A 25,715-nucleotide genomic window follows, 5' to 3' on the forward strand; every position below is an offset into this window, starting at 1 on the left:
GTGTGTTGAATAGGTGCATAACGGATCAAATGCAAGTGCACGATTGTACCAAATGAAATGGTATAGAAAACATTTGGGCACCAGTTAACTTTTACAAAATCAAATTTTCTCCATCACGGGAAGAGCTTAAAAATAAAATCAAACTTTGCAAGTTCACATACTATGAAAAGTTTTGGCAATGTTCTTGTTCTAAGGCTAGTCGAATTTAGAGGTGGCAAATCAACCCATTTAACTAGATTTACCCATACCTGCCTATGAATAGATGGATATGGGTATCTTAAATTTTTATATATGAGTATAAATGGGTTACCCAATAATACCCATTTAATAAATGGGTATTATTGGGTAACCCATCAAACCCAATTAACCCATTTAAAATTCTCTTCCCCCCAAGTCTCTTCTTTTCCCTTACCTTTTTTTTTTCAAATTTTTCATTTTGTCATGATGTTAACATTATTATTATTATTATTATTATTTGTTGGTTTTATCTTATTATTTTATTTTTTCTTAGTTTGTTAACTTGCTCATTTTTTAGCATTACCAATTTATGATAAATTTTAGCCTATTTTCTTATCTTTATAAAATGAAATTTTAAATTTATATATGAAAAAAATGTTAGGGGTTCAAAATTTTTGGATTAAGTTTTTATATTAATTTTTATAGTACTTAATTCAAATTTTTATATTCGTATTATTCAATTATTAAATAATAGGTAATTTTGTGACATAGAGTATAAATGAAAAAAATTGGTAATTAAGTTTATTGAACATTATAAGTAAATATTTAAAACTAATCATGGGTACAAAGAGTGGTATAAATTGATAACTTAGTTTGCAAAAATGAATTTAAATGAGTTTGCAAAAAGTTAAAATAAATGAGTTATAAATGGATAATTGGGTTACCCAATTCATTTTTTGACTTACCCATTTATACCCATCTAATTAAATGGGTTAAATGAGTTGACTCACTTATACGCATTACCTATTTTACCCAACCCAAACCCGCCCAAATCACCCATTTTGACACCTCTAGTCGAATTGCTGCTCAGATGACCAAAATTTGCTATGTTCCAGGGTAGAAGTGATTGAATTAATTGAGTGCCAAGATATTATAAGGCTCAGCTATTCGTTCTGTCCATCAATTCTTGAAATGGTAGTTTCATATTATACAGTCTGTGAGTTTTGTGTACATTATAGAAAACTAGGAGAGGATCACCGCGCTATGCGCGGTGTTTAATTGTAGAGTCTGCTCGATGATGCCCAGTAGTGTATAATGAAAGATAAATAACAAAATAAATAACAGAAAAGTCACATTGAAATTGGCTCTATGAATGTAAATTTCAATCTTGTCCAAAGGAAATAAGACATAGAACTAAAGTTATATTGATCCAAAAGTACATTAGTAATGTAAATTTCAATCATGTTTGAAGGAAACAAGATATACAATAAAAGTTACATTGATCCAAAAGTACTCTATTACCTATACTTTGAACAGCTAACTATACTCTTGTTTCGTAGTGCTTTTTGGACACCTCAAATTCTCAAATAACTTCTTCTGCCAGAAGATTTTCGCCACAAAATACTCCAATATCAACATGCAATCAACAATACTCCAATGAAACTAAGAGACTAAACTTCGCCTGTAATCCTTAGTTCTGATCAAGTCAGATACAAGAAGAAAAAGAACTTCCAGAGAACATTGTGCAAGTTTCTAGTCTGGGGAATTGAAAAGTTAAAACATATATGAAATAAATGTAGAAAGCAATTACGGAGAACCAGAAAAAAAAAATCCCAGGGGAAAAAGGAACAGTTAAAATTCATTAAAAAAAAAAAAACAGCTGACAAAACCAGAAAAAAGGGAAAGGGAAAAGAATTTAGATTTTCATCAAAGCAAAATTATTATCAGAATCTGCTGATGGCAGTCGAGCATTATCCTACATCCCATGATAATCCCATCAAATGAGAACTTATTAAAACAAACCACTATGATTGCATACTCTATCCAAACAAATTGCCATTTAGGCATTTTATTTGTCTCCAACAATTTCAGCCACATGGTTAATAATCTTCTATGCCATGTATGCCTTGAATATCAAGAAATTGACTGGCAAAGCGTGAGACAACGAATTCAGAAAATGTGAAAGAAAAGAAAAAAATGAACTACATGAAGAAGATTTTTCACATTTAGCTATTTATGAATGTGCTTGAAAGAAAGGAAAAATCTGCTTTCACTGTGTATGTTGACAAAATTATATATCTTAGATTAAACAATCAAATCTAAACATGTTACCTCTTGCTGTTCGATTCGAACCCATTTTGAGTGGCGTAAATAAATCTTAAAGCTTCTAGCAGAATTACCATCACCAATGCTTCAAGCTTCATCACGGTCCACTTCAATTAACCTAAAAAAGAATAATATTAAATAGGTTAGTCGAGCAAAAACACAACTTGAAAACAAAAACAAAACCATTTCTTATACAGATGCAGAAATATAAAAGGTTATTTAAGGTTTTTAAGCAAAATGACAATTCACTTCCCCAATTCTAAAATGTGCTCAGAATCTAGTAGCTGAGACGTCTTATTCTTGGGCAAGCGTCTTTTTACCTAGAAAAACTAAAACCATTTAAATTAAGGACCATTATGTAACGTTCATGTTCGAAACACTTGTTCTATTTTTTCGTTATGAAAGAAACAGAAATGATACATGGATATAGCTTTAAGAATAATTAAACATAAACATTTTTTATTGCATAAGACATTTTGCTCTTGTTTAAAAAAAAAAATTCTTCCATCCCACCTCCCAAATTAACATTCTTCGCTCTCTCCTACCTTCCTTGAAGAAAAACTCAATTAACTGAATGCTTATCAGTGAATTACCACAATAAACATAACACATCAGCACTACTACCACTCATTATATCCACCTACTATCAATATCACCAATTTATTAAAAATTTCTCTAGACTGAGCACTGAAAATAATGCAATTAATCGAATAATTAACCAGAACCTCAGCTACTCTATCTACCAAATTTAAACATTTCAACGGGTGAAAAATAATAACTTCTATCAATAGAGATAGACAGAAAACTGCAAGCATTCTAAATATAAGGACTGTAACCTAATGGAGTATAGCATTTTGAAACCAAAAGGATAAGAAGATACCTTAGAAGAAACAACACAACCAATATAATAGAATCTCCTGCAAAGCAAGTTCATGCATCAAACATCCAAAAAAAAAAATAAAAAATCAAAGAACCGTTAGAAGCAACCCAAAATAAGGATCCATAGTAACTGCGAATAAGAGGCCGGGGAAAATATCATCAACTTAACATAAAAACTTAAAAGGACTCGGAAAGAAATATAGACATTAACATTTGAAAAAGAACCAAAGAATCCATACCTTTACATTTCGTTGAAACTCTCAACTCTGGAATCCAAGGCAGAATAATCCAAAAAAATGAGCAAAATTAAATCAAATAGATAAAAACACCAAGGGTGTAACACTCGAAAAGGAAAACTAACAAAGAACGGTATAAGAAAAATATAGTCAATATTTTAGGCACAAAGTTTTGTACAATTGTAAAATCCGAATGTTTGGTTATTGGTTTTGCGGGAAAAGAGATATACAAAGGACAAATTATTGCTGATGATGACAAGAAAATAAGGAGCTGAACAAGGGGAAAAAAAAACCCACAATAATAAACTGAAAAATAAACATTTGAAAAAAATACCATGATAGCATCTACGGAAGTGCATAATTGAGCTTTCTCTTCATCATTTTACTTTATTCACCTCTTCTTCTTGGTTCTAACGAGAAGAGTTTTGAGAGAATTATCGGTGGAGAATGGAAGAGGAGCAGTTCTGACCAGAGAAGAAAAAAGAAAGGAAGTGGTCATAGCCTCATAGGACTCCTCGAGCCACTCGATTGATAAGAGTAGATAGGTGAGCTGTCGATTTCTAATGGAAGCAGCAGGACAACAGATGGCATAAGCAGCAGCAACTCTCGTATTACTTTCCAAATAGTCCCCGAGTAATGAGGTTGGGGGCCAAAAAAAACCAAAAGAAACAAAGCAAAGCCAACCAAAGCCACGTGGGACCAGAATTTAGCTGCAGACTTCCAAGCAAAACAAAGAAAAAAAGAAACAATCGGCTGGGCGACCAATTCACGCGAGCGAATTCACACGAAGCAGACGACCATCAATCCGCCAATGGAAGCCCGCCACATCAGCAATCAGAACCCAATTGAAAACCTCCCCATTCCTGCATAGACTAGGGCTCCGTTTGGATTAGCTGTTTTTTGGGTTGTTTTTCAAAAACACCACTGTAGCATTTCGAATTTGAAAAACAAGTCCGTTTGGATTAGTTGTTTTTGGGGTTGTTTTTCAAAAACTATATGAAAAACTTTTACTGTAGATTTTTTTGGATTATTTTTAGAGGTATTTTTGAAACATATTTTTGAGTATTTTTAGAATATTATAATTTTTATATTTTTATATAAATATACATTTATGCATTTATAATACATTTATAGACATTTATAAATAAATATATTTATATATTCATATAAAAATATATAAATGTATTATATTCTATATAATACATAATATATATATATTTATAAATGTATAAGTGTATATTATTAATTATTATAAATGTATAAATTATAAATGAATATTATAAATATATTATAAATTATAAGTGTATATTATTATAAATGTATAAATTAATATATTATAAATATATATTAATATTATGTAGAAATGTATTTATATAATTAATATAAATGTATATATGTATTAATATTATGTATAAATGTAAAATTAATATTATGTATATTAATATAAATGTATAAATGTATTATATTATATATAATACATAATATAAATGTATATTTAAATGTATAAGTGTATATTATTAAAAATGTATAAATTATAAATGAATATTATATAAATGTATACATTAATATATTATAAATATGTTTTAATATTATGTTGAAATGTATTAATATAATTAATATAAATGTATACATGTATTAATATTATGTATAAATGTAAAATTAATATTATGTATATTAATATAAATGTATAAATGTATTATAAATGTGTTATATTATATATAATATATAATATAAATGTATATTATAAATATACATAAATATTTATATATTATGTATAAATGTACATTTATATAAATGTATAATATATTATATATTATATTATATATAACATATAATATTTATGTAAATATATTATAAATATATAAAAATATATTTTAAATAAAATAAAATATTTATGATATGTATGTATAAATATATAATATTAGAAATGTATAATATATATAATATACATTAATATTAATATAATTTATATATAATATACATAATTGAAATATACATATTAATATATATTATAAAACAAAATTGCATAAATATATTTATAAATTTATATATAAATAAATGTATTTATATAAATATATAATATTTATTTCAATTGACATAATATATATAATATTATACATAATTGAAATAAATATATTTATATTAATATAATATATATATAATATACATAATTGAATATACATATTAAAATACATAATTGAAATATACATATTAAAATATATAATTAAAATATATTAAAATATAATTGAAATATACGTATTAAAATACATAATTAAAATATACAAATTGAAATATACTTATTAAAATATACAAGTTAAATATGCATAATTGAAATATATTTGGAGTTGTTTTTGATATATTGTTTGGATATGGTGTTTTTGAAGTTGTTTTTGAAATACACATTTACTGTAGCATTTGGAATGTGAAAAACAGTTTTTCAAAAACAGGCTCAAAAACACCAATCCAAATGGACCCGTTGTTTACTTCGTGTTGGGGGAAAAAGCTTTGAAGGTTTGTACTTTGGCATTACAGGAGTTGTACCTTTGCAAGAGTTGGGAAATTATCAGTAACATATTGTACTTTAATTGCTCTCAGGCCTCTTTAACATTTTGAACCATCTATTGTTAGACTAATATCTATAACACAAAAGGGTTATCTATTTTTTTTTTTTTTTTCCAGTAAGGAAAGAGTGAGATTTAAGGGAGGGGTAAGATTTAAGAAGTGGGGAAGGAATAGGGGTTATCTATAGGGCTAGCAAAAATGCCCAAAATCCAACAACCCGCTCAACCTATCTATTAATTTCAAATGACGGATTGGGTCAGTTGGGTTATGGGTTTTGTTGGATTGGGTTAGAATAACCTAACTTATTTATTGGGCGGGTTGGGTTTTTTATTTAGACACTCAATACCCAACTTATTCAAAAATAATTCAAAACAATAAGTACAAGATTTAATACACATATACCCAACCACTTGCATTTTAACATGTGTTAACAATTCATTGATCAATTTGTATTCAAAATTCTCATATATATATATATATATATATATATGTTTTCAATCAATTTTTTTAAATTTTTATTTAAAAGAAAAAAGAAACTTGAAATAAAAATTCATACTTATTTTACTTTTACAACAGTAATTAAACTTGCTCAATATCTATAATAACTAGTTTTGTACCCGTTCATTGAACGGGAATCTTAAAAAATAATAAACTATTTAGTCAATTTTATAAAAATGCTGATATGAAATACAAACTTAATGTATATTTTATTATAACCTTTCTTAAGTATATTACTATGTGCGCATCATAACATAAAGTATTCTTATCATATAAATGTGAAAATCTAATTCAGTGAATAATAATTCAAAAATGGAAAAAATAACATTCGACAATACCATAACATTCAAAAACTTGAAAGAAATAAAAAGTGCAGTAAATAGTATTAAATAATATTCTATTCTTCAGAAACTTTTTTTCATTTTTCTTCTGTTTGTCTTCTGTTTGAACATTCTCCTCCATTTATCCGTGCAAATCAATATTTATTGATTTTCCATTATCACTACATGATAGCAAAGCAAGACAACTTAGTATAAAAACATAAATGATTTATCACATTCAAAGTTGTGTAAGACAATACATAAAGATTATAGATTAAGAAAGTAAAATAGTATATTAAATCTACCTCCTCATACTAAAATAAAATATTGTACATTTAATTAGCCAGACTATTTATGGTATTTGATGTATTAAAATAGGTAATACTTTTATATTAAATTGTATTTGTAAACTTAGTTGATTATATATTATGCCCACGAAAATCTTGTTGCGTTGACCCTTGAACACCAGCATACATAAATTTCGCAAAAGGAACCAAAATAAATTTTCCCATTTCAGTTCATGATCACTGAAGAGCCGTAGGTCAAATGCTTATAATATGAATATTTTACAACAATGGAAGACATAGAAAACATAGTTCAATTTCTGAAGAAATATCTTCGTCAATTGATTATTAAAAATTTAAGAACAACATGGGACATAATCAACAATAGCATTTACTTCAATAAAATTGAACAATTCAAGATGAAACTATTCCAGATTGTAATTACAAATTTTATTTACAATTCTGGACAACAAAACCCATGATCATTCACAATTCAAGATAAAAATTTAGTAGACATTTTGTCTTTGCAAAAGGAACGAAAATAAATTTGCTCCTCTCAGTTCATGATCACTCAAGAGGCATAAGCTAAATACTTATAATATGAATGTTTAACAGTAGTGAAAAATATAGAATAGATAGTTCAACTAAAGTAACTAACAGACTTACATGTGGTTGGGAAAAAAAGGCTGAAGAAAATAACAAATTCAACTCTTGGAGTATGCGTTGAGCAAGGATCCCACAGCACCAGCTACAAGCCTAGTACCTTGGACAAACGAAACAAAGGCAAATTAACAAATATCTAACATGCATCGTATAGCATATGAATGTTGTCAAATTCGGTGGAAGCATCTAACATGTTTCTATATGAAAACTTACGATGAAAATATTATTACTAATAGAAAACAAAATTCAAGATAGAAAATAAATAGAAAATAAAAGCAAAACATACAAAATTCAAGATATATTACTAAATTCTTACAATTGAAGATGAATATGTCGTTTTAAAAAAGAAAAATATGTATCAAAAGAAAATTTACCCGATAATCAAGAAGAGTGGAAGCCCAAAATCGATGCTTTAATGTGCCAATCGCTTGCACTGGAAATACCTAACCATATAAAGAAGCTATATGTAGGCATAAGAATTGGTAAGCATATAAAGAGATATTGATAAGAATATTAAAAGTAGTTTTATCTTAATTTAAGTTGCTAAAAGTACGTAACTTTGGGAAGGAACTAAGAATTGATAAGGATATAAAAAGATATTGATAAGAATATTAAAAATAGTTTTATCTTAATTTAAATTGCTTAAAGTACATAACTTTGGGTAGGAAATAAGTATTGATAAGGATATAAAGAGATATTAATAAGAATATAAAAAGATGTTAATAAAAAATAATTTTACTAAAAGCGTGCATGCTAAAGAAATTATACGGGTCATACCTTGTTGTTATACCTAGAAGTTCACAAACCAAAAGAGGAGCATGCGGCCGCAAATATATGATTATGATAGAATGATAATTGGCCGTGAATATAGAATAGAATGCTAAAGACGGTTTTATAAGTCATACATGGATGATAAGGACGGTTTTATATTTGAAATTTAATTTAGATAGATATTGATAATTGATTTCGTGCTTGTAAAAAGAGAGAGATAAGCTCCATATGGAGCACAGGTTTTTTTTTTTTTTTTTTTTGAAAAAATGTGGAAATCATGGAATAAATGAACAAAGGCAAAAGAAGAGATAGATGGAAAAGCGTAGGTTATTTTATAGAACGTGTTGAAACCACTTGCCCTGTTGTTAAGCCACATAGGAAAGAGAAAGCATAAAGCGATAAGAATGAGAATACGACTTTATTATATATATATGATTTATTATGCCTTTTAAGAGTATACTGTTTTCCTCCCTTTTTTTCTTTTTCTTTTTTTTTTTTGTCGTTGTTCTCCGATTGTTACTTGCTTCTGTTTATCAATATTTTGTGTACTTAAAATAGAGTTTTAAATTTGTTCTGATTGCATTCTTTTGCTTTTTTCTAACTTGTTTTATTTCATTTTTAATAATTCCTAATAAATTTCATGCAATTCAATAAAGTTTAAGATAAACTCCCTCTTTGCATATTTGCTAGATGTTCGGCAAAGAATGAATTTAATAGTGAGACTTTTTTATTTGAAAATTAAAATGCTCAGGAATAGAAAGAAATAATGGAATGATTATAATAGATAAAATTTGTAGGCTTTTGTAGGTTCATTGATCAAGATTTGCTAGAATAACATATTATAAGTTTCCAGAAATTGAAGATACATATCAAACCGATACCACTTAGGATAACCATTGATAAACGAAGGAGTTGTGTTGTACATGTATGAAATTATGAAGCTTCTATTTACTTTTTCCATAATTGCTTAACTTCAAATGTAGTAATATGCTGATTATTCCACCGTCGTCCACAAAGGTGTCCCTTTTTTGCCTCTTACGTTAACAGCCAGCAGCTACCCCTCACCTTTACCAAATTCGGCAAATATCTACCATTTTTTATGGAAATTTTATTGAATTGCTCAACATCCTAATTGGTATTCATGTACATAGAATATTACAACTTACAATAAAGTATATATGAATAGTAAAAATGTTAAATAAGTTGTGGTAAAAATAAGTTTCAATCAATTAGTAGTATTAATAAGTATAAAGTAAACAAATTTTTTAGCTAATCTATTTAAGTGTACAATTTATTATCTAAAATTCACAATACAAGCAATATAAAATATTATTCTATTTATGATGTGTTTCCAAGGAGATTAAGAAGTGAGTGTGTGAAAATATATATATTTATGTGAAAATGTGTTTATGTACGAGAAAAAAATATTTTTGTATGTACAAATATATAAGAGAGAGTCTATATATCACAATGTATTAATTAATATGTTGGATCATATTTGGATCATGGGTTTGAGATGACCCAATATAACCGAACCAAAAGTCAATCCAATCTAAAGTTGGGTGGATTGGATATAACCCCTTTAAGTGAAAATCCAATATCAACTCGCCCAATCCGTCCAATTGCTAGGTATAGTTATCTATTATGTGAATGGGTTAAAATACTCATCTATTTATGTTCTTGTACTTTCATGTAATTAGAAAAGTCATGTGGTGTGCTAATGTTAAAATGCATTTGGGATTAGTCCAAATGTTCATATATTAATGTCAAAATAATTTTGATTTGTTTTAATTATAGAAAATTGATAAATTGACTCTTATAGTAGCCATTTTGTAACCAAGTAATGAAAAATTGATTGAGTGAAACTGGAATTTGGAATTAACACATGAATTGTTTATAAGAAAATTCTTAAGTTCAAAACTGGTATATGGTAAAAAATACCCATTCTTACTCTTTATAATATTTATCCAAATTTCCCCCATACTCATTATTAGAATTATGTTTGAAAGACAGTAAAATATTATTAGCTGTTCTTGGAATTGTAGCATTACTAGATAGAAGTCAAAAGATGACTATAAAAGATATCTCTATACGTTATTAAGCAAATGCCAAATTGACGTTTCCAATGAATTCTTGTTCATAACGTTATGTAGTAATTTTCAGCTGGGTCTCAATTCTAGACCCAATATACTTGAAGTGGCCATAACATTAAACCGGAAAGGGTTGAAAATGTAGTTTTATTGGGTTAATTGCAATGTGCATTTTGAACTGCCACTGATTTGCATTTCGTGTAACATATTGTTAATTTGACCACATCAATACTGTATGCTACAATATGTTGCGACGCATTATTCAACTCAATTGAAGACCAATAACATTTTACTTTTGTTAAAAAGATTTTAGTAGGATTAATATTATATGCACCGTCAATGTAAAGATTTTTTACACTAATAGGAATAAATATATGATACATGAACAAAAAGTGAATTTAAAATTTGAATGATAATGATATGACATTCATCTAAATCTGCTTGCATAAAAAAAATTTACACTAATCGTGTATAAAAATTAATCCCATTTTAGTAACCATGATTTGCATCTATTTATCATAATACTCGTGCTTACTTCGGACCAATAAAGTATCTTCAAGAACAAAAGCTAAAACATGCCTCTCCTGTGTGAGAGTTCACATTTTCTCTCTCTTGGGAAGTGTGCAAATCTCCCTCATTGGGAGGTTTCCGAAATACTGTGTCTGAAACAAGGAAACTCACCAAACCTCAATCTCACCTGGAAGACAACAAAGGACATTACATTAACTTTAAAGCTTTCCGACAGCTTTAAGAGGAGGCATTAAAGATAGAGACAAGATCTTACCCTCAGTTTTGGATTGGTGGAGCCAAAAAACAAAGTACAGGGAATGGAGCACCACTCTCACCTGCTCGTGAACCCCAGACAGGTAACTTTAAAGCTTTTTAAGACAGATCTAGCCAGGTCATGCATGTAATTTTGAGAGGAACTTTTACTATGGCCCTTTGGGTTCTCTTGTTATTCGTTTAGTCCTACTACTTTCAACAAAAAGGAAAAACTGCATTTTGGTGAAGGAAAAAAGGGATCTCCTGGACATCAGGAAGCACTCTATTTTCATATCTTTCAAAATGCAGGAAAAAAGGAAAATATAAAAAAGGTAAAGAAATTTTGTTTTCTCTTTTACTTTCCAGAGGTTTCAAAGCTTGATGCAGTAGTAGGTTAGTCAACTTCTGTTAGCCGTGCCTTTGAGCTGCTTCTTCTTAGTGGTAGTTTTCTTACCTCGAGTGTGAGAGATTTGAGTAGCTCACCCCTGTTCGGTAGAGCTAACCCTTGGCCATCACTTGGTGGTGCGTTGGTCAGTGATATTCTTTCTCTCGTACCATAACCGAAGCCCTATGGCTGAGGAAATAGCGGAGATCCTGCAAAAGTTTGTGCTATCAACAAAAGAGTTGGGAGGAGCATAAATTGATCTGGGAGATGTAGGACCAAGTGTTAAGGAATGTGAAGAAAGTCTGGTGGGGAAGATAAGTGGAGAAAAAATCATAAATTTTGTGGGAGTAAAAAACTTTGTCACTCTAGCATGGGGATACCCTAAAGGCTTGAGGGTGGTGGAGGTGGGAGTCAATACTTTCCAGTTCTTCATTCCCAGTGCAAAGGATCGAGATAGGATCTCAAATGGAGGGCCATGGATAATTGATAGTCAACTGCTAGTGGTCAGGCCATGGTTTGCAGGTTTTTAAGAGGAGAAGGCTGACTTCAACATCGCCCCATTATGGATACAAATCTGGAACCTCCCAGTGCATTGGCTTTCGAAGGAGGTGGGGAGGAAGATAGCCTCAGTATTTCAGGAAACAAAGGAGGTCATTAAACCTCAAGGGGAAGGTAAGAAGGGAAGGCATATCAAGGTGTTGGTAATGGCAGATATATCACAACCTCTAATGAGAGGTACCACGATCAAATTGGATGGAAATGTGAAATGGGTAAGCTTTAGGTATGAACGATGCCCAGATTTCTGCTACGCCTGTGGCAAAATAAGGCATGGGGAAAGGAATTGTACAGCCAGCATGCAAGTGGAGAGAGGCAATCTGGATAATCAATTTGGGCCATGGCTTAAAGCTGGTGGGGGAAAGTTGTCACCTCAGAAAGAAAGGGGAGGTAGACAACCAGTAAACATATCTCCCAACAAACAGCGATGGGGTTTTAAAGATGGGAATTTGGTTCCAATGCCAGGAGGAGGAACACTGATGGAAAAAAAGCAACCTGTTACCAATGACTAAGAGGAAAAGGAGAATGGAACTAATAAGACCAGTAACATGGAGGAAACCATCTGATAGGTAGCGAAAAAGAAAAAGAAAAGGTCACAGGAATGGAGGAGAATATAAGCGTTAGGAAAGGGAGAGATGAACAAGCAAAAGAAGCTGGTGAAGGGTCGACTCATATAGGACATCTGAATATTTTGTTGGAGAGACCTGTGGAACAACCATTGAATGACTTGGAAACTGAGAATATGCAGGTAGAGGAACAAGTGCATGTTCTGGAGAAGGCAAGTAATCAGAAAAATATTAGAAGGACTAGGAAACAGTTAAAGACTCCTGTTGTGAGGAAAAAGCCTTTGAAAGACACACAAAACCTCCTGACGATCGAAGAAAACACAAGGAAGAGGAAATTTCAGTTAGTAGATGAAGATATGGTGGATGTTGATGTGGTTGAGGTAGTTGGAAAGAAGGGGAAGTTGGAGATAGGTCAAGAAAGCTGTGTAAACCATGGAAAGAGGGAGGTGACCAGCCCATCATGGTCACCAATGGATAAATAAAAATCATGGTGTGGAATTGTCAAGGTGCTGGGAGCCCCTTGACAATTCCCCAGTTGAGGGAGGCTTGCAACCTCCTCTCGCCAAATATGGTTTTTTGTGCGAAACCAAAAACAGAAAACATTTCATGGAAAAGCTACAAAAATAGTTGAGGTTTGAGGAAAGTGTGGTAGTGGAACCTATGAACAAATCAGGAGGGATGACAGTAATGTGGACCAATGAGGTGAAGGTGTTAGATGTTTTAACTACTGTTTTTACTATGGAAGTTCACATTATGGACACTGAGACTAATGTGGACTGGTGGTTCATAGGAATTTATGCTAGTACTGATGATCAGATTAGGAGGAATCAATGGAAGGTAATCGAGAGAAGGAAAGTGCTATGGAAACAAAGGTGGCTAATTTCAGGAGACTTCAATGATATCACTTCCAATGAGGAGAAGTGAGGGGCAGAAGAAGGGAGGAATGCTCTTTCAAGGACTTTTGGCATTTCATTAATCAAAATGGACTCATAGATTTGGGATTTGAAGGTAACCCCTGGACATTGAGTAATCATTGGACTCGAGAAGGGGAAATTAAACAAAGGCTTGATCGAGCTCTAGGGAGCAGTGATTGGAGCCAACAGTTTGATAGAGCTAGTGTTAAGCATATTGAAAATTTTTGATCAGATCATAGCATGCTCCTACTGGACTCCAGCCCTCTAAGAGAAAAAAGAAAAAAAAGGTTCTTATTCGACAGGAGATGGTTGAAAAAAGAGGGGCTGGAACATGTGATTAAGAAGGCTTGGGAAGAGGATCAAACAGGCTCAAGACTGTATAGAGTACATAGGAAAATTGCGACTTGCAGAATAGCAATCCTCAAGTGGAGAAACAATTTTCAAGGAAATGCTAGGAAGAACATTGAAAAGGTGAAGAAGCAATTGGAGGAACTCAAAAACAGTGACTGCCAAGACAAAATGGGGAGAAACAAAATGCTGAAAATGCAATTGAATGAGGCTTATGAAGAAGAAGAGACATTCTAGAACCAAAAATCTAGAGTTCAGTGGCTCAAGGAGGGGGATAGGAACACTCATTTTTTCCACTCAAGTGTGAAAGGGCGAAGGAAGAGAAATAGGGCAAAAAACAAAAAAGCCCCCTGTGGTAAGCCTAATACACAGAAAAGCCCCCTATGGTTTCAAAATATACAACGTGACACCTCGTGTTTTGAACTAAATTGTAACACTGACGAAAATCGGTAAAATTAACGGGAACTGATGAAAGGACCAAAATGCCCTTGTATAATACCCAAAATGCAATTGAGCGGACTCATTTCTTCCCTTCAAACCCTACGAAGAGAGAGAGAGAGAGAGAGGAAGTAAAGCCCAACCAAACGGAATCAAGTAAGAAGATAGAAGGAGACGAAAATTTATTCCAGAAAATCGAAGGCAAATGGGTATGCATGTTATACTTCGTTCATGTTATAATTAATTAAAATCAGTTCATGCATGTTATAATTAGTTTACAATTTAGGATTACCCATCTCAGATTTTGAGGGCTGATGATGTTATTTACACCCAAATATGCAATATTTGGGTGTTTACCTTAGAAAATTCCTGATTTTGTGAGTTTTGAGACTGGTATTTTGGATTTTAAATGAAGATTTTTGCTGTTTTGGGACTACGACTTTGGTTTTGAAGTCGAGATTTTTTTTTAAAATTTTGGGTGTTGCAATTAGGAGTCATGCAAATAATTTCTGAAACGTCCATTTCTGATGGGAGATTTTTGCTGATTTGGGACTGCAAGTTTGGATTTAAAGTTGAGATTTTTTGTTGATATTTGGGTGTTGACTAGGTGACGCTAATAATTTCTGAAATTTCTATTTGTGATGGGAAATTTTTGCTGATTAGGGGTGTTGAGTAGGATCTGTTTGTGTGTGTTTGTGTATGTTTGTGTGTTTGAGTACAACTCAGTCACTTGTTATTACAACAAGATATTTAACAAAGAATTATAAGTAAATTTTCTATAATTGTTACTGTCTTCTCTGGTTTAGTGGTCCAGAATGCTATTAAAATTGGTTTTCTGTTTGTGCTTTTATGTTTATTTGATTTTCTGTATATCAATGATGGAGACATAGTAGTTGGGAGACTAAAGCATATTTATTATATTCCTTGAAACATTCAACAGAAGAAGACAAGTCAGAGGAGATAGTAGATATACATATGTATTTTGATGAAAAATTTAGAGAATATCCTGCCCTCCACTACATAGGAACCCGTATGGCTATCTTTAAAAATAGACTTGAGAACCACATCTGCATAGTTAGCCTTTGCAGAATGTTTAAAAAAGTGGATGAGGATGCAACTAGAGTGACTTTCTGGTTTTGTGCTCTAGGAGTAGACTTAGATGGTGGTCTACATCCAATTAGGGACCATGATGATGTTAAATTGATGAATAAAGCACATTGGGGTTTGGCAACAAGGATAATATATGCCTGTAGTGGGGATGATCCTTTTGAAAAGCCACTAGAACATGGTAGGGACAATGTGTTGGAGCCAAATTCGACAATGGATGCATCAACAACAAATAAAAATGCAGATGAGGTACATAACACCAAAATAGACAGCAGAGATGGTGGGGTACAAAAAAAAGAAGATGGGGTTAGTAATTGCAATCCAAATAAGCCAAATAACACTAATGATGATGATGATGATGAGCCTGAATGGTTGAAGGAGGGGTTGGAAAAAAAAGAGGATGAGGACATTTTCGCAAGTAAAAAAAGATGTGAACAGAAGTAGTAAACCAGGGGGTGGGTCCATACTACATTCCACTCACTTTAAGCCTTATCACGTGTTCTCTTTCCCTGAGAAGGTGGCTATCAAGAGCCTTGCCAAAAGTGAAACTAGTAAGGAAAAAAAGTTCAGTAAAAATAAGAAGCAGTCTGCAGGGTCAGATAGCATTAGAGAAATTTCACCTCATATCTCATTTCAGATTTCATCTCAAGCTGCATCTCAAGCTACTGACCAACACCCATCTCAGATCCCATCACAAGCTGAAGCAGGGAACAGTAAAAAGGCTGAGGAAAGATCAACAGAAGAAGGAGCACCACATACACCAGAAGAGGATTGGCAAGAACCAGTAATTTCTGATGAAGAGTTGCTGGACAAGTGCAGATCTGATGATGAAGGCCATGAAGAATGTCATGACTTTAACCCTGAAGTGGAGTTTCTCAAACCATATTTTGAGTTGAAGGTTGGGCAAAAGTTTTCCAATTTCAGAGTTTTTAGATATGTATTGGTCGAATGGTTGGTAAGAGAGGGATATGAGGTTGATTGGGTAAAAATTTACTCGAAAAAAATTATTGCGACGTGTGCAAAGGGTTGTTCTTGGAGGATTCGTGCAACACCAGTCCAAGGTGAAACTACTTTTCAAATTAAATCATTGAAGGGCCAGCATGTTTGTGCTAGAGATTACAACAACAAGCATGCAACAGCCAAGTATTTGAACGTGAAGTACCAAGACAAGATAAGAGGTGACCCGCAGTGTGCCGTGAATAGATTTCAGAATGATATTAGAAGAGATCTAATGATTAACGTGTCCGTTGCCAAGATACGCAGAGCAAAGAGAAAGGCAAAATATGAGATGCTTGGCACGGATATAGAGCAATATCACTACCTTTGGAGTTATGCAGCTACAATTAGAGAGACAAATCCTGGTAGCACTGTCAATATTAAGCTTGATACAGCAGAAGAAGGTTCATAAGGGACATTTCAAAGACTGTATTACTGTCTTTATGCTTGCAAACAGGGGTTCCTCGATGGCTGTCGACCAATAATTGGTCTTGATGGGTATTTTTTGAAATCTGCATTTGGTGGTCAGTTGTTGTCAGCAATTAGTAGAGATGGCATGACAATATGGTTCCAATAGCTGTAGCAGTGGTAGAGGTAGAGAGGTATGACTCATGGAAGTGGTTTCTGGAACTACTAATGGCTGATCTGGGACTTGGTATGGAAAACATACCCTGGACATTCATCTCAGATCAACAAAAAGGACTGGTCCATGCAGTGAATGAGTTATTTCCAAATTCTGAACACAGGTTTTGCTTGAGGCATATGTACCAAAATTTCAAACAGAAGTTCAAAGGAAAAGAGTTGAAGGACTTGTTCTGGGCAGCAGCAAGTGCTGGGAATGAAGTGGACTGGAAATTATCAATGAATTCCCTTGAAAAAGCTTCAAAGGATGCAGCTGAATGGCTACAAAAAGTGCCAAGTGTTTTATGGAGCAGGTCACATTTTAGACAAAGTAGCAAATGTGATATTTTTGTGAACAATCTTTGTGAGTCATTTAATAACTATATCTTAGAAGCTAGAGAGCTTCCTGTCATCGGGATGATTGAGTGGATTCGAAGAAGGCTCATGCAAAGGATTCAAGTGAAGAGGACTGGTATGCAGAAATTTCAAGGAAAAATATGTCCTAACATTGCAGAGAAGATTGATAGGAATCTGAAATTCAGTAAGCTGTGTATTCCCACATGGGATGACAAGAACAAATATGAAATTGATTGTGGGCCCAGAAAATCTGTTGTGGTGGATCTGAAGGAAAAGACTTGCACATGTGGCTATTTCCAGCTTACAGGTTATCCTTGTGCTCATGCATGTGCTGCAATAGGAGCACGTAGATTGCCTTTGCTTGATTATGTGCATGCCTGCTACAGTAGAGAAAATTACTTGAAAACACATGAGCACACTATCACACCTGTCCCAAGTAATAAGTACTAGGTGAGATGTGAAAAACAACCCCCAAAACCTTCTGCAGTTCGAAGAATGCCTGGCAGACCCAAAAAGATCGAGCAAAAGGCAGCTGACGAGCCTAAAAAGGGTCAAGTCTCAACCAGAAAGGGTCTTGTGGTAACTTGCAAGAGATGTTTTCAGCCAAGACACAATTCAAGGACCTGCAAGAATGCCATTCATCCCAACTCTAAATTCTACAAGGTAACACAGCTTACAGATTTCATAGGCTAAGACTAATTGCTGTCCCAAATCATTTTAATTGAACATTAAAATGAACTTGTTTTTTTATAGGCACCTGACACTAATGTAGCTGAATCAAGTTCAGAACTTCATTCATCAGCTCCTTCACCAATGGTACCCCCGCAACCAGTCCCAAATCAAGAACAAGCTGCACCTGTTCAAAAAAAAAAGCTGCAGGCTCGGGAAGCAGTATACGCAGCCAACAATTGCGAGTGTAGCAAAAAAGGTGCCTGCTAGACAATCATGTTCTCAGGTTGGATTTCATGTAATGCAAAAGTGATTTAATGAAGCATTTTTCCATCAAACATTCATATTTTCTACTTCAATTGCAGCCTGTGAGTGGAACAACTTCACCAACAAAAGGACCCCTTCGTCCTACTGTTGCTGATGTTCTATACAACCTAAGATCCAAGAAAGTAAGAATATGTTGAAGTTGATTTTTGAAGTGGACTGTATGTTTGTTGATTGCATTTTTGTGTAGTTTTAAGGAATTAGTGGTTGCCGTTAGAGTTGGTGGCAAACAACTGGAATGTATGTTTCTGATGTATTTTGTCTACTCTGTTTGGAATTGTTATCAATTATTGCAAACTGGAAACTTTGATGTATTTTGATTGGATGCTGTTGGCTTCAGCAATTTGGAGGATTCTTGTCAGGTGTTCTTGTCAGGTGTTGGACACTTTAATGTACTTATTGACTGTTTTAATGGAGTATTATGATTATGGGCTGCAATGGTATTTCTCAATTGCAGAAGAAGCTATTTCTGGGCAATTTTTATGGGCTGGAATATTTCATGTACTGTTTGTCTAGACAGTTTTTGTTTGGTGGGATGTATTTTGTCTACTCTATTTGAAATTGTTATCAAAACTGGAATGTATAGTGGGATATATTTCTGGAATGTAGTGTGGGATGTTTTGTGGGATATATTTCTGGAATAGTTTATGGATTGAAAATTTTAATGTACTTTGGTGTACTTATTACTCAAAACTGGAATGCAGAAGACGTTATTGTGTGTGCTTATTGCTCAAAACTATTTTTAATGCACAAATATGATTACAAGTGTATATAATAGTTAGATGTTTGTTTCATTGTTTTAGGTAGGACATCTTTCAGAAAAATAGAAGAATAAAGTGCACATTTCCATGAGCAAAACAAACTACCTGATTTTCTTCATTTCCATTCATAAGCTTCTTCATTGTCTTATTTTACAGACATTTTCATCAACAGAAGCAAAAGTGAAAAAATAGATACCATTAGACAATAACTAACTAGTACTTTCAAGTTCTTCACTTCATCATTCAAGTTCAAGCACGACAAATGTTCTTCAACCATTGGCCTCTCAAAAAAGTTTCCTCTGCCGGTTTCATCTCTGTAGATGGGATTACACCATGAGAAAAATCTGCATTCATCCCTTTCACAAACAAAGTACAGCATCCCTTTGGATGGCTTTTCGGACTCAACAATCTTCACCTTTGCCTTTCTTCGACAGTCGCACAGCTTATATTGGTACCGTAGATTCCTAGCTCCACTATCCCCTCGAGAGCTTGAGGAAGACATGAGCAAATTTTTTAGCCAGTCATTTCCCTTCATCAGTAGATAAATCCCAATTTAGTTACCAACATTCTTACTTTAAACCCTAATAACAACAATTTGTTAGCCAAAACCCAAAATCAAATGCTTTTACCTTAGCCAAGATTGTGTAGTAGTTCCTCGCAAGTTGACTTCGTATCTAGAGGATGGCTTTACCTTTCAAACCTCCTGTGTGGTAATTTGATTTCTCCCAAAGGCTAGTTCAATTTCTCTCCATCAAGTAGAAATCGATTCTATACACAAGTATCGCTGGGAGGGAGTTTTATTGGGGGTTAAGGGGTACAATAGGAATATTTACTAAAAATTAAGTATAAAGAATTTGTTTTTAACTTACAGTACATCAGTTCCGTTAATTTTACCGATTTCCGTCAATGTTACAACTTAGTTCAAAGCACGAGGTGTTGCGTTGTATATTTTGAAATCATAGGGGGTTTTTCTGTGTATTAGACTTACCACAGGAGGTTTTTTTATTTTTAACCCAGAGAAATAAGATAAATAGAATACAAAGAGGGTATAAGTCCTGGACAAACACTGAAGAAGAGATAGGAGAAGAAGTGGTGAAGCATTATACAGATCTCTTCTGTAGTAAGGGGGCCAATAATACAGACATGGTTCTAGAGGGAATATCACTGACCATCACTGACCAAATGAACATAGGACTTATCGCACTTGTGAGGGAGAAAGAAATTAAAGAAGCTTTATTTTCCATGAACCCAACAAAATCTCTTGGCCCGGATAGTATGACACCAATCTTCTTTCAAAAATTTTGGCACATCCTCAAAACAGACATCATTCAGGCCATCCAAAGTTTCTTCCACTCTGGACATATGCTAAAAGCAGTCAACCATACCATCATATCCCTGATACTAAAGGTAGAAAATCCCATTGAGATCAAGCAGTTCAGGCCTATAAGTCTTTGCAATGTTTTTTATAAAATCATTTCCAAAATTCTTGCAAATAGATTGAAAAAAATTTTTAATAATTGCATCAGTAAAAACCAAGCAGCCTTTGTGCCTGGAAGACAAATTTTGGACAATGTTATTATCTCTCATGAGTACTTGCACTACATTAAAAATAAAAGACAAGGATCTCAAGGCTTCATGGCTTTAAAGTTAGACATGTCAAAGGCTTACGATAGGGTGGAGTAGGGCTATTTGAAGGCAATGATCACCAAAATGGGATTCAGCGAGATATGGATCAACTGGATTATGGAATGCATCACCACGGCTACATTCTCTTTCAACATAAATGAGGAGTCAAAAGGATATATAACATCTTCAAGGGGAATTAGACAAGGTGATCCTCTATCACCTTATCTTTTCTTGTTAGTATCAGAAGGTTTTTCCAATTTGCTGACTCAAGCTGAGAGCAACCATAAGCTGGTAGGATTGAAGATAAGTAGATATGGACCATCAATCAACCACTTTTTCTTTGTAGATGACTCTCTGATTTTTTGCAAAGCTGAAAAGGTTTAAGCTGATGAGGTGATGAAGATTTTGGAGACGTATGAACAAGGCTCAGGACAAATGATGAACATGAAAAAGTCATTAGTCTTCTTTAGTAAGAATGTGGACCGGAAGGAACAAAAGGAGATCTGCAGTAGCCTAGGAAATATACAGGTAGTACATCAAGGAAAGTATTTGGGGTTGCCAATCGTCATACCAGAACTAAGGACCAGATCTTTGGTTTTGTCAGAGACAAGTGTCAGAAAACAGTCTCTAATTGGTGCAACAAGAAGCTCTTCCAAGCAGGCAAAGAGGTTTTACTAAAAGCTATAACTATGGCAATGCCAACCTATGCAATGTCATGTTTCAAGCTTCCAGTGAAACTCTGCAAAGATATACACACTCTAATGGCAAGATTTTGGTGGGGAGAGGATAATGGAAAAAGGAAAGTGCATTGGTGTTCATGGAAAAGGATGGCAACTGGAAAGCACAATGGTGGCTTAGGATTTAATGACCTACAAGGCTTTAATAAAGCTTTGTTGGGGAAACAAATCTGGAGGCCCCTCACGTGCCCAAACCTGCTGATGAGCAAGGTGATCAAAGCCAAGTATTATCAGAAGGAGTCACCTTTAAGTTGTGAAGCAAAAGGCAATTCCTCCTGGATATGGAAAAGCATGATGGGAGCAAGAGAGGAGGTAAGGAGAGGAACAAGGAAGAGAATAGGTAATGGCAAAGGTACCAGAATTTGGGAGGATGCCTGGATCCAGGAGGGTAAAGAAGGCAAAGTTGAGTCCCCAAAACCCCCAGATTGCAAGATTAGCAAAGTGAGTGAACTGATTTCCAACTTTCAATAGAACTCACCACTAATTTTCAGGACCTTTAATGCAAGAGATGCGGTACAAATACTCAAAATCCCTATAAGCCTAACTGGTAGACCTGGCTGCTATTTCTGGTGCCATAGTGAGAATGGTCAATACACAGTTAGCTCAGCATATGAAGTGATAACAAAAGAGAACAAACAGCCGGGACTAAACAAAAGAGTTAAGGGAGAGACAAGTTGGGAAGGAGGAAGTAGGAAGGTTTGGAAACAGCTATGGAGAATGAAGATAAAGCACAAACAAAAGCTGTTTGTTTGGAGAAGCGTGAACCAAGCCTTGCCATGTAGGGAAGCAATACATAAACGAACAGGTAAAGGTGATATAATCTGCAAGCTATGTGGGGAAAATAGTGAAACAGTGGAACACATTTTCTTTCATTGCAAACAAGCACAAATGATTTGGCTGATGGCACCCCTCTAGTGGGATGGACTGAAGGAGTACACTGCTGACTTCAGGAGATGGTGGAGTATGTTAATGGAAGCTCAGACGCGAAAGGATGGATGGGAACACATAGCCTTAATAACGGAAATACTTTGGCAGATTTGGAAAGCCAGGAATGAAGCTGAATCGAAGAGAAGGATAGGCATTCAATGGAAGTCATCAGGAAAGCAATCAAGGATTGGGAGGAGTATCACCAATTACAGCAGACCGAACACCAGATGAGCATCTCAGAAACAGAAACAACACAAAATGAGGAAGAAAGGGTGGGGGAGGATGAAAATTTGTTGAACATTAGTGTTGAGGTAAGACAACATGTAGAAGGACAAAACATGGGAATTGGAGCTACAGCAGAAAACACCTTCGGCCAGAAATCCGAAGCTTGGATACTGAACGAGAGAAGCACTGGATCAGTAGTACTGGACAATCTTTTGGCCATTAAACTGGCGCTTTGCAAGCTAAAGAGAAAGGGTGGCAGTATATCAAGATCCAAACGCCATGTACTCAGGTCCTAAATATGATAAGGTATCAATCTTCTAGCAACATACGGCTGGCTACTCACCTGGAGGATATAAAAGATCTTTGCTCAATTTTAGGAAATGCTCATTTGATAGATTGCCTGTTAAAATGAATAGACTCAATGCAAAACTGAGTAGATTAGCTATGCATATACTTTGATGAGGAACTTAAAGCTCCTTAGTGGCCTTGTCCACTTTTGTAAAGTCAAATATTGATCCCTTGCTTACACAATGTAGTGTTACTTTCTTATTATAAGAAATAAAATTTCTACCATTTCTGAAAAAAAAGAACAAAAGCTAAAAATATTTGATTCAAGGTTCATTGCTTTTCAACTCACCTAAGCAATTTGCTACAATTTTGGTAGCGTAACATACTTAATTAAAAAAACTAGTTTAAAATGAAAATCACCAATTATTGATAGTTTAAGGTTATATATTGCAATTATCATCTAGTTAATTTTTTTTATCATAATTGCCTTTTTCATTTCTGCTTACTTCCATCGTCTCCTATTTTTTGCACGATATTCATGGAATCTGTAATTGAATAGTTTGACAAATTTTCATTTTAATGATGTGTAGTCTAGCCTTTTTTTCCCCTTTTCTATCAAATAAGAGTAATACTCATAATTCTTCCTGATTCATCATTTCAGATTTAAGAGATCATTATACATCTATATGATTATAAAAAAAATTAATACGAGTTGACTAATAAATCTTCAAATTTTTTATGCATTAAATTATAGATTATCTACTGGAAACTCTTATGTAAGTTTTTCTGCATATTTTTCTTAATTAAAAATTGATGACAGCAATCTCGAATGTGGTCTTTTTAATAAGACGTGTGGTTGGTCAGCTTATTTGATGCTCATAGCAGTTTTTTTTTCAAAAAATTTATATTATTCATTCAATCTAGTTTACTTGTACAGTAATGCAGTTGACTAATTTTTGTTGTAAGGTTAGTTTATTAGTAAGACTTTTTCCGAAATTGAAATGCAGAACTTGGGCCGTGATTTTCTTAAAGATTAAGATCAATCAATCTTTCCACCAAACAAAATTTAGTAGATTAATCAAATCAAGATGTCCAGAATTTACGACAACTGGGAAAGGCTGGTCGGTGCTACACTCCTCAGGGAGGAGCTCCGGCTCATTGCTCAAAGAACTCCCAGCGATCTTTCTTTAGCATCATCACTACCATCACCATCACCATCATCGCTGGCAAGGAGTTCATTTACATACGATCAAATTCTTCAAGCGACCGATAACTTCAGCGGCTCCAACTTGATCATGTATGCCCGCACAGGGCTTCTGTTTAGGGGTGCTTTAGAAGCTGGAATTCGGGTAGTAGTGAAGAAAGTTGACTTGTTCTTGATCAATAGAACTTCCTTAATGCGAGAACTGGAATTTTACAACAAAAAGTTTCTCATCCTAGATTTGTCCCTCTTTTGGGGCATTGCTTGGAGAATGAAAATCACAAGTTTCTTGTTTACAAATATATGCCTCATATGGACTTGCACAGCTTTTGGTCCAGGAATGTTGTTCCATTTTACCGCGGTAAGAATTTAGATTGGTTAAAGTGGGAAACGAGATTGAAGATAGCAAGAGGAATTGCAGAGGGTCTGTGCTATTTAACATATGTATAAAAGGGGGAATGCCATGCCTCAAGAGTGTGTATTATTGGTGATGTGGCGAAATGTGATTGGTTGGAGGGTGTTCGTCCAAAATTTTTTAATTCCATGGTTTTGTTTATCATCACGTGTTCTGCAGGTGACCTTTTTTTAAAGGGATAATTTCAGAAACCTCCCCTGAGGTTTCTGACATTTACACTTACCTCCCCTGTGGTTTGAACAATTACACTGACCTCCCCTGAGGTTACTAATCATTTACAAATTCAGTCCAAATGATTAAAATATTATTTTAGAGAGTGAAATTAGAATTTTGTACCTGATTTGTCCTTTGTGCCACATGTCCAATGAATGGCAAAGTATTACAAATTAATTAACAATTAATAAACTTTAACGAGCGTAATTTATAGGCAAATACGTATTGCCTATTTAAAGTATCAGTTCTTTTATGACTTTCATCCATTACATAAGTAAAATATTAGTTCTTTATGAGTATTTTATTCTGAATCATTTAATTTATGTTAAATACATAAATATTTGTAACTGAAATTGAAAAAATGTTATATTAATATTTCTACGGAAGAAAAACTGGTAGCTTTTGTATTTAACAAAAATTAAATATTTGAGAGTAAATACAAATCTGTATTTGAGAATAAATATTTGTGATAAAGTAAATGTTTGAAAATAAAATTCATGTAAAGAGCTGGTACTTTAAATAGGCAATACGTTTTTGCCTATAAACTACGCTCGTTAAAGTTTATTAATTATTAATTAATTTGTAATACTTTGTCATTCATTGGACATGTGGCACAAAGGACAAATCATGTACAAAATTCTAATTTCACTCTCTAAAATAATATTTTAATCATTTAGACTGAATTTGTAAAGGA

At 33.5% G+C, this 25,715-nt stretch overlaps 2 protein-coding genes and 1 long non-coding RNA gene across 3 annotated transcripts; 2 read left to right on the forward strand and 1 right to left on the reverse strand.

The window, feature by feature from the left end:
* Positions 1-1,359: 1,359 nt before the first annotated feature.
* LOC113705565 (uncharacterized) lies at positions 1,360-3,964 on the reverse strand. Its single transcript, XR_003451906.2, has 4 exons — positions 3,733-3,964; positions 3,402-3,428; positions 3,164-3,200; positions 1,360-2,401 (listed from the first exon to the last, which is right to left on the reverse strand). It is a non-coding gene; the product is annotated as an uncharacterized lncRNA (long non-coding RNA).
* A 13,257-nt stretch (positions 3,965-17,221) lies between these two features.
* On the forward strand, positions 17,222-18,085 carry LOC140013349 (uncharacterized). Its single transcript, XM_072062609.1, has one exon. It carries the CDS (start codon positions 17,222-17,224, stop codon positions 18,083-18,085), a length of 864 nt encoding a protein of 287 aa, XP_071918710.1.
* A 3,619-nt stretch (positions 18,086-21,704) lies between these two features.
* Positions 21,705-22,807, forward strand: LOC113705729 (uncharacterized mitochondrial protein AtMg00310-like). Its single transcript, XM_027227646.1, has 2 exons — positions 21,705-22,193; positions 22,703-22,807. Exons 1-2 carry the CDS (start codon positions 21,705-21,707, stop codon positions 22,805-22,807), a joined length of 594 nt encoding a protein of 197 aa, XP_027083447.1.
* Positions 22,808-25,715: the final 2,908 nt, after the last annotated feature.

Source organism: Coffea arabica, chromosome 8c (genome assembly GCF_036785885.1).
Source record: "Coffea arabica cultivar ET-39 chromosome 8c, Coffea Arabica ET-39 HiFi, whole genome shotgun sequence".
Lineage (NCBI taxonomy): Eukaryota > Viridiplantae > Streptophyta > Magnoliopsida > Gentianales > Rubiaceae > Coffea > Coffea arabica.